The 13,800-nt window shown below is 31.6% G+C and overlaps 1 protein-coding gene across 6 annotated transcripts in view; it reads right to left on the reverse strand.

Annotated features, from left to right (window-relative positions):
• The window catches only part of LOC143239599 (uncharacterized), a 123,556-nt gene that overhangs the window by 54,110 nt on the left and 55,646 nt on the right, over positions 1-13,800 (reverse strand). For 2 of the 6 annotated variants that reach the window (XM_076480831.1, XM_076480837.1), the window contains exon 1: positions 3,021-3,758. The exons of 3 other annotated variants lie outside the window; for them this stretch is intronic. In XM_076480831.1, coding sequence (XP_076336946.1) covers positions 3,021-3,036 — 16 coding nt within the window. In that variant the 5' untranslated portion in view covers positions 3,037-3,758. One more of the 6 variants, XM_076480830.1, reaches the window with a different exon arrangement.

Here is a 13,800-nt window from a genome sequence, read left to right on the forward strand (position 1 = left end):
AACTAGGTCTATTCATTTACACTAATCATTCTATTTAAGCAGTGCTTTACAACTATATAAACAAACAATTTATTATGAATTGTCTTTAAATATATTTATCTGTTTCATTTGAAAATTAATTACTTTGGTTGATATTCAACCAAAATGACTTTGCATTACTTGAAATCATTAGTTATAACTTTGGCTTGTGTTTAAATAAGTGCATTTTTCAGTCTCTTATTTTAATATTCACACCCATATTTGTATTAGTTTTAGACTAATTATGTTTTGTTGTTCTTTTTAACAACAGTTATAAAACTGTCTCGGTATATATATTCTTGCTTCTTGCATTTTTAATCAATTAACAGAAATATTTGTGTCTCTTTTTCTAATTATAAACCTGGATACAGTTCCATTAAGAATTTTTGTTACTTATACATTAAGAATATTAGGTATTGCTACAATAAAATATGTTTATCCACTTCTACAGTACCTAAACCTCACCTTTACATTTACTATATATGAAAACCTCTACAGTAACAATAGCTGTTTGTCCATTTCTACTGTAACTAAACAACATTATATTTACATTAATTACATGTGAAAGACTACACTAACAATAGTTGTTTGTCCATTTCTACTGTAACTAAACAACAGTATATTCACATTAACTATATGTGAAAGTCCACACTAACAATAGCTGTTTGACCATTTCTACTGTAACAAAACAACAGTATCTTCACATTAACTATATGTGAAAGTCTAGAGTAACAATAGCTGTTTGTCCATTTCTACTGTAACTAAACAACATTATATTTACATTAATTACATGTGAAAGACTACACTAACAATAGTTGTTTGTCCATTTCTACTGTAACTAAACAACAGTATCTTCACATTAACTATATGTGAAAGTCCACACTAACAACAGTCATTTGTTCATTTCTTCTTTAACTAAACAACAGTATTTTTACATTAACTATACGTGAAAGTCCACACTAGCAATAGCTGTTTGTACATTTCTACTGTAACTAAACAACAGTATATTTATATTAATTACATGTGAAAGTCTACAGTAACAATAGTAGTCTGTTCATTTCAACCGTAACTAAACAGTATATTTACATTAACTATATATGAAAGTCCACACTAACAATAGCTGTTTGACCATTTCTACTGTAACAAAACAACAGTATATTCACATTAACTACATGTGAAAGTCTAGAGTAACAATAGCTGTTTGTCCATTTCTACTGTAACTAAACAACATTATATTTACATTAATTACATGTGAAAGACTACACTAACAATAGTTGTTTGTCCATTTCTACTGTAACTAAACAACAGTATCTTCACATTAACTATATGTGAAAGTCCACACTAACAACAGTCATTTGTTCATTTCTTCTTTAACTAAACAACAGTATTTTTACATTAACTATACGTGAAAGTCCACACTAACAATAGCTGTTTGTACATTTCTACTGTAACTAAACAACAGTATATTTACATTAATTACATGTGAAAGTCTACAGTAACAATAGTAGTCTGTTCATTTCAACCGTAACTAAACAGTATATTTACATTAATTACATATGAAAGTCCACACTAACAATAACTGTTTGTCCATTTCTATTGTAACTAAACAACAGTATCTTCACATTAACTATATGTGAAAGTCTAGAGTAACAACAGTTGTTTGTCCATTTCTACTTTAACTAAACAACAGTATTTTTACATTAATTACATGTGAAAGACTACATTAGCAATAGTTGTCTGTCCATTTCTACTGTAACTAAATAATAGTATATTTATATTAATTACATGTGAGAGACTACACTAACAATAGTTGTTTGTCCATTTCTACTGTAACTAAACAACAGTATTTTTACATTAACTATATGTGAAAGACCACACTAACAATAGCTGTTTGTCCATTTCTACTGTAACTAAACAACAGTATATTCACATTAACTACATGTGAAAGTCTAGAGTAACAATAGCTGTTTGTCCATTTCTACTGTAACTAAACAACATTATATTTACATTAATTACATGTGAAAGACTACACTAACAATAGTTGTTTGTCCATTTCTACTGTAACTAAACAACAGTATCTTCACATTAACTATATGTGAAAGTCCACACTAACAACAGTCATTTGTTCATTTCTTCTTTAACTAAACAACAGTATCTTCACATTAACTATATGTGAAAGACTACACTAACAATAGTTGTTTGTCCATTTCTACTGTAACTAAACAACAGTATCTTCACATTAACTATATGTGAAAGACCACACTAACAATAGCTGTTTGTCCATTTCTACTGTAACTAAACAACAGTATATTTACATTAACTACATATGAAAGTCTATACTAGCAATAGTTGTTTGTCCATTTCTACTGTAACTAAACAACAGTATATTTACATTAACTATATGTGAAAGTTTACAGTAACAATAGTTGTTAGTACATTTCTACTGTAACTAAACAACAGTATATTTACATTAACTAAATGTGAAAGTCTACACTAACAATAACTGTTTGTCCATTTCTACTGTATCTCCACTACATGTACCACTGTATATCTTAGGAGATGAAAATATCGCTCTATTCTTCTGTCCATGCATCACTAAAATGGGAACAGAGTAGTGAGGTAAAAGGCTGTTTAACTATTGCCTCCTCCAAACAAATCATAAACAACTAATAAAAGTTCCTAAGTGTAAACAATTGTCCTTCGTGAAAAGTTTCTGTCGTTATTATGTTTATTTTGATTTGTTTGTCAGGTAACCAATTCTGTAAACCTTCACAAAATACAACTCCTACCTTTACCAAGATGATACATGTCTCATATTGTATTAATATTTAACAACTGGTTAGATGTACGTCTTATTCAAAGAGTTAGGTTCAAGCAAACGACGGAATCTCTCGGTACACGTATATGTCATTATACGAACTAAATGTGCTTCTCTCTTGCCTAGAGTTCTTTTGGACATTACAGACATTGAATAGCTGTAGTATAGGAAAACAGTTTCGTACCATACCAAGCCAACATGACCGAACAGTCCTTCCAATTAACGGTCAAACGAGAAAGCACTACACACTGTAGTATATAGCAGCAACTTCGGCCAAGCCCTAGCTAGCCCTTCAGATGAGGGCGAACGTCGTCAAGTCTGCGCCGCCAGCTGCGATAGTTTCCCGCCAAATTCGGGTTCCAACCTTGAGACGGCTACTTGTGTAAGTTCAGATCGAAACGTCACAGATTCTCTCTTGTGCTTTCACTCTGATTAGAGGAGTTTATTGTGAACACCTAGCCACAAGGAAACCTTGCCTTCTCCTTGTTCAACAAGAACATCTCCCGGCAAGCACAGCGCGCAGGTCGCTCGGATCTTGCAGAAGCAACGGAATGCGAAGCGAGGCGGCGGGAGTACTATCGACTGCTAGGGGCGAAGAGGGGGACAGCCGCGTGTAGGGGAAGGGGTCATAACGTGCATGTCATCTTCCTGAAGTCCTCCCTAGACAAGCCCCACTTCGGTGGGTTAATCAACACGATGCTGTTTCAAAGTTGAATCTTTTTTAATGTAAGCAAACTACGAAGCTACAAAGTCCGCTGTTGGCAAAGACGAAACGACAATTTCAAAAGAATTGAGCTGGTAACATAAAAATAACTAAAGTGAGAGCACTTTGAACACCAGCAGGTACAGATGGCAGCAAAAACCAAACACACATGAAATAAACACGCCGCCTGTCACTGCGCCAACAAAGCCAAAGGAACGCAGCCTAAGAGCCAAGGACCTGTCTGACAACACTTGCCTGGTTGAATTCTGTCACAGAGCGCGTGCACCTACCTTATCCTGGCATATACTGCCTCCACTTACAAGGTAGGACAAACAGACAAACACCCATATTACTAAGCTATCTGGCAACTCTCAATCGTTGTTCACTGTTGGATAGCCCAATATTTCAACAGAAAACATTTTCTTTGAGCAACGTAAATAGTTTAAGCCTGTTAGTTCTTATAACCTGACACACCTACACACACAAAAAGTAAAAACCACGTGAATCTCTGTCATTTTCTTTTATTTCCCACTGTAAATATATTAATATGAACAATCAATAAGACCAGCCTATTGCTCATAATAACTTCAACAGACAATAAATCACGGTTCAAAACACTTTGAGAACACTTAACGCCAGAAAAAATTAACTCAGTTTGGTAACAGAAAAAAATACCGCTTAACAACAGTTACGCAAAAACGAATAACTGTCAGCAGAGTGTTCATTATTTGTTAAAAAACACAAATTATTATCCGTTAAGTAACAAACAGTTACTGAAAGCAAACTGTTCACTGTTTGCTAACAAAAATAAAATATTATAATTAACAACCAACTATTATTAGTAAAGTGTTCAAATATTGTCTGTGAAACATCCAGTGTTCATTAACCAAGTAACAATCAAAACTGTCGGTAAATATTCACTGTTTATTAATTAAATAAGGAACAAATATTGTCAGTAGAATATTCAGTATCACTTAAATAAATAATAACCAAAACATTTCAGTACAACATTCACTGTTTGTTAACTAGATAACAACCAAATACTGTCTGTATAACATTCAGTGTTTATTAACTAAGTAAAAACAAACAAAAACTGTTGGTGCAACACATTCTGTTTACTAAGTATAAACAAAAACAAAACAAAACTTAATGAATATTTAATGTTTATCAACTAAAAAACAAACAAAAACTGTCGGTGCAATACATACTGTTTAATAACTAAATAACAAACAAATATTGCCGTTACAATATTCGACGTTTATTACCTAAAAACAAAACATTATTTAGTCGGTAGAATATCTAACTTTTATTAACAAAATAACAAACAAAAACTGTCGTTAAAATATTCATTGTTTATTAATTAAATAGCATTCAAAAACTATCGGTAGAATATATACTGTTAATTAACTCTAAATAACAACCAAATACTGTTCGCAGAATATTTAATGTTTATTAACTAAATAACAAAAAAAAAACTGCTGGTACAATATTCAGTGTTTATTAACTAAATTGCAAACAAAAACTGCTGGTACAATATTCAGTGTTTATTAACTAAATAGCAAACAAAAACTGCTGGTACAATATTCAGTGTTTATTAACTAAATAGCAAACAAAAACTGCTGGTACAATATTCAGTGTTTATTAACTAAATAGCAAACAAAAACTGCTGGTACAATATTCAGAGTTTATTAACTAAATTGCAAACAAAAACTGCTGGTACAATATTTAGTGTTTATTAACTAAATAGCAAACAAAAACTGTGGTTAAAATATTCATTGTTTATTAATTAAATAGCAAACAAATACTGTTAGTAGAATATTCCCTGTTTATAAACTAATTAACAACAAAAACTTTTGGTTGGATATATACTGTTTATTAATTAAATAAAAATCAAATATTGTCGGTAGAATATTCAATATTTATTAACTAAATCACAAACAAATACTGTCGGTTTGGTTTTAATTTCGCGCAAAGCTACAGGAGGGATATCTGCACTAGCCGTTTCTAATTGAGCAGTGTAAGACCAGAGGAAATGCAGCTAGTCAACACGACCCACCGCCAACTCTTGGGCTACTCTTTTACCAACGAATAGTGGATTAATCTTCACTTATTACGTCCCCACGGCTGAAAGGGTGGGCATGATTGGTGTGACAGGGATTCAAACCCGCAACCTTCGGATTACCAGTCGAGTGCTTTAACCGCCTCGCCATGCCGCGCCAACACCACTGATAGAATATTAAATGTTTATTAACCAAATAACAACCAAATAGAGTCGATAGAATATTTAATGTTTATTAACTAAATAAAAACCAAATACAATCGATAGAATATTTATTGTTTCTTAACGAAATAACATCCAAATACTGTTGATGGAATATTTAATGTTTATTAATTAAATAACAACCAAATACTGACGATAGAAAATCTAATGTTTATTAACTAAATAACAACAATATATTAAACGTTTATTAACTAAATAACACACAAAATCTGTCGATAAAATATTCAGTCTTTCTTAACTGAATAACAATCAAATACTGTCAATAGAATATTAAATGTTTACTAATTAAATAACAATCAAATACTCTGGTAGAATATTAAATATTTATTAACTAAATAACAAACAATCTAGTTCAATATTTAATGTGTATTAACTAAATAACAACCGAATACTATCAGCAGAACTTTCTCTATTTATTAACTAAATAACAACCAAATACTGTCGATACAATATTCAGTGTTTCTTAACTAAACAACAACCAAATACGGCCGATAAAACATTCACTGTTTATTAATTTATTAACTAAGTAAAAAACAAACACTGTTGGTAGAATATTCACTGTTTATCACTTTATTAAGTATTTAACAAAAAATACTATCGGTAGAATATTTAATGTTTATTAATCAAATAACAACCAAATCCTGTCGGTAAAATATCAAATGTTTATTAACTAAATAATAACCAAATACTCTCGATAGAATATCTAATGTTTATTAAATAAATAACAACAAAAACTGTCGGTAGAGTATATACCGTTTATTAACTAAATAACACACAGAAACTGTCAATACAACATTCAGAGACTCTTAACTTAATAACAACCAAACACTAAATATTAAATGTTTATTAACTAAATAACAACCAAATACTGTCGGCAGAATATTAAATATTTATTAATTAAATAACACACAGAAACTGTTATACAATTTTCAGTGTTTCTTAACTAAATAAATCAAATGCTGTCGGAGAATATTAAATGTTTATTGACTAAATAACAACCAAGTACTGTGGATAGAATATTTAATGTTTATTAACTAAATAACAACAAAAACTGTCGGTAGAGTATATACCGTTTATTAACTAAATAACAAGCAAATACCGCCGGTACAATATTCACTATTTGTTAACTAAATAGCAACCAAATATTGTCGGTAGAACACTCACTGTTCATTAATTAAATAACAAACAAAGACTGTCGGTAGAATATTTATTGTTTATTAACTAAATAATAAGCCAATACTGTTGGTAGAATATTTAATGTTTATTAATTAAATAACAAATAAAAACTGTTGGTACAATATTCATTGTTTCTTAACTAAATAACAACCAAATACTGTCGGTAGAATATCCAATGTTTATTAACTAAATAAACAAAAATTGTCGCTACAATATTCAATGTTTATTATCTAAATAACAACCAAATACTGTCGGTAGAACACTCACTGTTCATTAATTAAATAACAAACAAAGACTGTCGGTAGAATATTTATTGTTTATTAACTAAATAATAAGCCAATACTGTTGGTAGAATATTCACTGTTTATTGACTAAAAAACAACAATCAAATTTTCACGGTACAATATTCAGTGTTTCTTAACTAAATAACAACCAAATGCTGTCGGCAAAACATTCATTGTTTTTAATTTATTAACTAAATAACAAACAAATACTATCGGTAGAATATTTAATGTTTATTAATTAAATAACAAATAAAAACTGTTGGTACAATATTCATTGTTTCTTAACTAAATAACAACCAAATACTGTCGGTAGAATATCCAATGTTTATTAACTAAATAAACAAAAATTGTCGCTACAATATTCAATGTTTATTATCTAAATAACAACCAAATACTGTCGGTAGAATATTCAATGTTTATTAATTAAATAAACAAAAACTCTCGCTACAATATTCAATGTTTCTTAACTAAATAACAACCAAATACTGTCGGTAGAATATTTAATGTTTATTAATTAAATAACAAATAAAAACTGTTGGTACAATATTCATTGTTTCTTAACTAAATAACAACCAAATACTGTCGGTAGAATATCCAATGTTTATTAACTAAATAAACAAAATTGTCGCTACAATATTCAATGTTTATTATCTAAATAACAACCAAATACTGTCGGTAGAATATTCAATGTTTATTAATTAAATAAACAAAAACTCTCGCTACAATATTCAATGTTTATTATCTAAATAACAACCAAATACCGTTTGTAGAATACTGAGTGTTTATTATCTAAATAATAACAATATATTGGCGGTACTATGTTCTTTTTTTATTAAGTGAATTACAATTAAGTGTTGGAGGTAAAGTATTCATTATTTTTTATCTAAATTACAACCAAACACTGTCGGTACAGTATTCATTTTTTTGAAAGTGAATCGCAACTGAGCGGTCCGACATGGCGATGTACTTAGGGCGTTTGATTTACAATCTGAAGGTCACGAGTTCTAATCATCCTCCCACCTAATATGCTCGACCTTTCAGCTTTGCGAGCGTCACAATAGGACAGTCCATTATCGTTTTTAAAAGAGTAGCCCAAGAGTTGGCGGTGGGTGGTGAAGACTATTTTCTTCTAGTTTTTTACTCCTAAATTAGGAACGGCTAGCGCAATACCCCTTGTGTAGCTTTGCGCAAAATTGAAAAAAAAAAATATATATATAGATGCAGTATTCATTGTTTTTAACTGAACTACAAAAAAATATTGTCATGGAGGTGTTTATTGTTAGCTAAACAACAATTAAGAAATGTGTTCAGTAATTATAGTGTAATTAGAAGTTCTCCTACATTACAACAGTAGAATATGTATTATTCAGTAGCTCAACTTTATTATCAAACGTTGAAAAACTCCCACACATTATGAACATAAATTTACTATCAAATGTTAATTCAGTATTCATTGTTTATTAGCTAACGTGACGACAACCACAACTGTAAGTAAAGTATCCACTGTTTATTAGTTAACTTGATAACATTCTCAGCTGTTAGTAAAGTATCCACTGTTTATTAGTTAACTTGATAACATTCTCAGCTGTTAGTATTCACTCTTTATCACTTAACTTGATAACAACCTCAACTGTTAAAGTATTGATTGTTAACTAATTAAGTTTATAACAACTTCAACTCTCACGAAAGTATTCCTTGTTTGTTAGTTAACTTAAAAACAATATCATCTACTATTATAATATTCACTGTTTTTTAGTTAACACGATAACATATAACTAAAGTATTTACTGTTTATTAGTTAATTTGATAATTATGCCAACTGTTTGTAAAGTATTCATTTCCTGTTAGTTAACTTGATAAAAACCTCAACTGTTACAAGGATATTCGTTGTTATTTAGTTACATTAATAACAACATAAATTGCTACCACTACTATTAGTAAAGTATTAAGTGTTTGTTAAATAAAGAGGAACTATGAAGAGAGATTTTAATGTTCACTAAATAATAAATAAACAATTATTATTGTACTATATTCATAGTTATATTATTAGTAGAAATAATTACTGTGAGATTGTATTCAGTGTTTGCTATTTAAACAATAAAGTAATTACTGTGATATTACATTTAGCGTTTGATATTTAAATAATAAAATAATTGCTGTGGTATTGTATTTAGTGTTGGCTATTTAAACAATTGCTGTGGTATTGTATTTAGCGTTTTCTATCTAAATAATAGGGAATTAAGTTATTGTGTTGTCGTTATGAGTGTTTGTTTTTAAGCAGTAAAGAACTAAGGTACTGTACTATGGTAGTAAGTATTCGTTATCCAAATAAGAAAAACTAATTATTGTTTTAATATACTCAGCAATTGTTTTCTTAGTCATAAAGCATTAAGTTATTGTGGTATCATAATGGAGTTTTTTTTTTATCTGAAATAGAAATAATTAAATTTGTGTTGTATCAAATCAAGCTTTGTTTGTTTGTAGTTAAACACAAACTACGCAGAGGTTATTTGGGCTTTGCCCACAACGGGTAACGACACCTGGTTTCTAGCGTTGTAAGTCCTCAGATATCCTGCTGTGCCACTGGGCGGTAAAATAAAGTAATTGTTTGTCGTATAGAGAATGAAGAATTATGTTTTGTCGTATCGTTACGACTGTGTTGTTTCTATACAATAAAGAACTGAGCAATAAAAACAATTATTGTGATATTCTATTCAGCATTTATTATCCAAACAATAAATAATTAAGTTACTTTTGTATCGTAACCAGCCTTTGTCATCTAAATACTGAAAAATGCAATTTTATTCATTGTGTGTAAAGAAGATAGTTATTGTTGTAATAATGTATTCAACATTTGTTGTATAGAAAATAAAGATTTAATTAATTGTGATATCGTAATGAGCGTTTGCTGTTTGCACAATAAATATTTAAATTATTTTAGTATAGTAATAAAGATACCTTACCGAAATAACAAAGAACAAAGTTATTGTAGTATCGTAAAAGCGTTTGATACCCAAACAAAATAATTACTATTGTCATATCATTATATTCAGTGCTTGTTACTTAGACAATAAATAATTAAGTTATTGTATCGTAGTGGATTTTCTAAACAATAAATGAGGCCCGGCATGGCCAGGTGGGTTAAGGCGTTCGATTCGTAATCTGAAGGCCGCGGATTCGAAACCCCATCGCATCAAACATGCTCGCCCTTTCAGCCATGATGGTGTTATAATGTTACGATCAATCCCACTATTCTTTGGTAAAAGAGTAGTCCAAAAGTTGGCGGTGGGTGGTGATGACTAGCTGCCTTCCTTCTAGTCTTACATTGCAAAATTAGGGACGGCTAGCGCAGATAGCCCTCGTGTAGCAATGCGCGAAATCAAAAAAGAAACAAACTAAACAATAAAGAACTAAGTTACTGTTTGTTGTGTAAATAATATTTAACTAAGTTACTGTAGTATCGAAATGGGAGTGAGATAATAATTAGTATGAATACAATACAAGCATATTGCTTATAAGTATTTCAAACGCAACCGTACAATTTAAAATTATCTTAATCATCACAAACACAAAAATGTATGACAGTAATTATTATGAACAAATCTTAACAAATAAAACAGTGTAAGGTTGCGCAATGATATCAATAGAGTTACAGATTTAGTCACACACCGATAAGTTACCGTATTTCCCGGCATTTAAGATGCTATTTATTCCCCAAAATAAGACTCAAAAATTTACCCTGCGTCTTCCAGGCCGAAGGTTAAGATGCTCATAGGCCTAAACCTAAGCCTAGAAGAAGCGTTTCGATACTAGACAGTAATCCAAGACCCTCTACATGATCCAGAATGAAATGTATAATTTACTTAGTATTAAATAATAAATAGATAAACAAGATTACCGTACATATGGTGCTGTAATATCAGCACTCTATTTAATTCCTCAGGTTTAGAATAACGTTATTTCTGGTAATAATACATATATTCCAGTGGTAATATATGATACACACTTTCATTTGTTTGTTTTGAATTTCGCGCAAAGCTAAACGAGTGATATCTGCGCTAGCCGTCCATAATTTAGCAGTGTAAGACTAGAAGGAAGGCAGCTGATCATCATACCCACCGCCAACTCTTGGACTACTCCTTTACCAACGAATTAGGCTTGACCGTCACATTATAACGTCTCCACGGCTGAAAGGGCGAGCATGTTTGGCGCGATATCGATGCGAACCCGCGACCCTCAGATTACGAGTCGAGTGCCTGAACCACCTGGCCATGCCGGACCTGTATACACTTTCAAAGGTAGATATGATAAGCATATAACTAACAAAAAACGAGGAGTGGGCAAGAGGATTTACATACCGTAAGTCACTAAACAATCCATGAAACATCTTGGTAAGACTGGTGGAAGTGCTGGGACATTATTCTTATGTTTATCTTTTTTTTCAAAATTTAGCTAATCAAAATGAGGGGGGGGGGAGTGTCTTCGACGCCGGAAAATACGATGCTTAAAATACAGTTGTACAGTGTGGAATAAAAGAATCTGTTCGTCTTTAACAATCTTGTTCATTCTAAGTCAGATACAACTGTCAGAATAGAGTATGTATTCTGTAACAATTAAATATCGTGGTATATTTGTGTTGTTAGGGCCTATTCAGTCCGAATCAAATAAGTCACGATTGAATATATTACTTATGATAAAATATGTTAATAATCATACTATGTCTAAAAACCCATTACTGAAAACAAAGGTGAAAGTAATATGCCAACCACACAACATCTGCCGTATCAGGTACCAATGAGGTTTTTCGCATGACACCAGGGATCATCAGATAAGGTGGATTAGAAGAAACATGTCTGTGGTACATTTGCTATATAATTAAGAGGTTTTTATGGGCAAAGATGATTAAGGTGTGAACCAGGTAAAGAAAGTAAACTGCAATTATTATCAGTTTTACACATCAGATACTTAAAGTAAGAGGTAATAACACAATGTTATATATTATAGCTAATTATATATTTATTAATTTCGTTTCTATATTATTAATCGTAATTATTTTTACAATTAGTCACCAAAAAAAAAAAAGGTAAACAGGAGAAAATTACATTATTGTTTCTAAGAGCCCACGAGTTACATCGGGCTATCTGCTGAGTCCACCGAGGGGAATCGAACCCCTGTTTTTAGCAATAAAATTCCTTAGAGTTACCGCTGTACCTTCGGGGGACGATGTTCAGTGGTCTCCAAACTACGACCCACCAACAGTTTATTAAAGTAATAATATAATTTCTATTATCATAAAACAAAAAAATAAAAAGGTAATCGAGTGAAAGCCAATCTAGTTGCGATACGACCCGCCAACAGTTCATTAAAGTAATAAAATTATTTCACTATCATTTTAATTTTTAATAATATAAAAATAAAAAATAAAACAAAATTGAACAAAAGCTAATCTAGGTGCGATACACTTTTCTATTTGCTGGAAAACGTTCTATTACTTAGTATTACGTCATTTCACTTATTGATCCCAGTGCTCTGAAGCAGCGTGTTTCTTCCCACGCATGCCCTTTGTATCTCAGCGTGTGTCAGTGAATGCTGCTGTTTACTTTATGTTCCATTGTTTTATTTTGAAGTTCGCGCAAAGCTACACGAGGGCTATCTGCGCTAGCCGTCCCTAATTTAGCAGTGTAAGACTAGAGGGAAGGCAGATAGTCATCATCACTCTTGGGCTACTCTTTTACTAACGAATAGTGGGACTGTCCATCACATTATAACACCCCTACGGTTGAAAGGGGAGAATGTTTGGTGCGACCGGGATTCGAACCCGCGACCCTCGGATTATTTTATATTTCAGTTCATATCTATTCCTAGGTATTATGTTATGACAAGGGAAGAAGAGAAAAGTTGATTCTGAATGTCGTATTCTTAAAGAACAGTGTAATGTGAACTACTTCGTTATTGAATCGCATAATAAAACGTTGTGATTAATAAGTAACGAGACTACCGCAGTGATAAAAGAATAGAACATTCGTAGAAATTACCAAATCAAGCACTCATGAAACTATTCTCAGTTCACGGGAAAGCTACGTTCACACAAATTCAAAGCCTTGAAACGTTACTTATCGTCACAACTGTTTGTATTTAATGGGAAGAAAGCCTAGAATGATGCTGCAGAAAGAGCAAATTTCTGAGTGGTACACCTATTGGTGAAGCGAGGAAAACCATTTACCGATGTTCTTTTGTTTTGTTTTCTGAATTTCGCGCAAAGCTATACGAGGGCTATCTGTGTTAGCCGTCCCTAACTAGAGACTAGAGAGAAAGTTTGTCATCAGCATCCACTGCCAACTGTTGCGTTACTCTTTTACCAACGAATAGTGGGATTGGCCATGACATTATAACGCCCCCATGGCTGAAAGGGTATGCTAGGTGCGAAGGGATTCGAACCCGCAATCCTCGGATTACGAATCGAGTACCTTAACCAACTGACCATGCCGGGCCTTTACCGATGGTGAGCTAATTAAATTAT

This window comes from Tachypleus tridentatus, chromosome 13, assembly GCF_004210375.1.
Source record: "Tachypleus tridentatus isolate NWPU-2018 chromosome 13, ASM421037v1, whole genome shotgun sequence".
Taxonomy (NCBI): domain Eukaryota; kingdom Metazoa; phylum Arthropoda; class Merostomata; order Xiphosura; family Limulidae; genus Tachypleus; species Tachypleus tridentatus.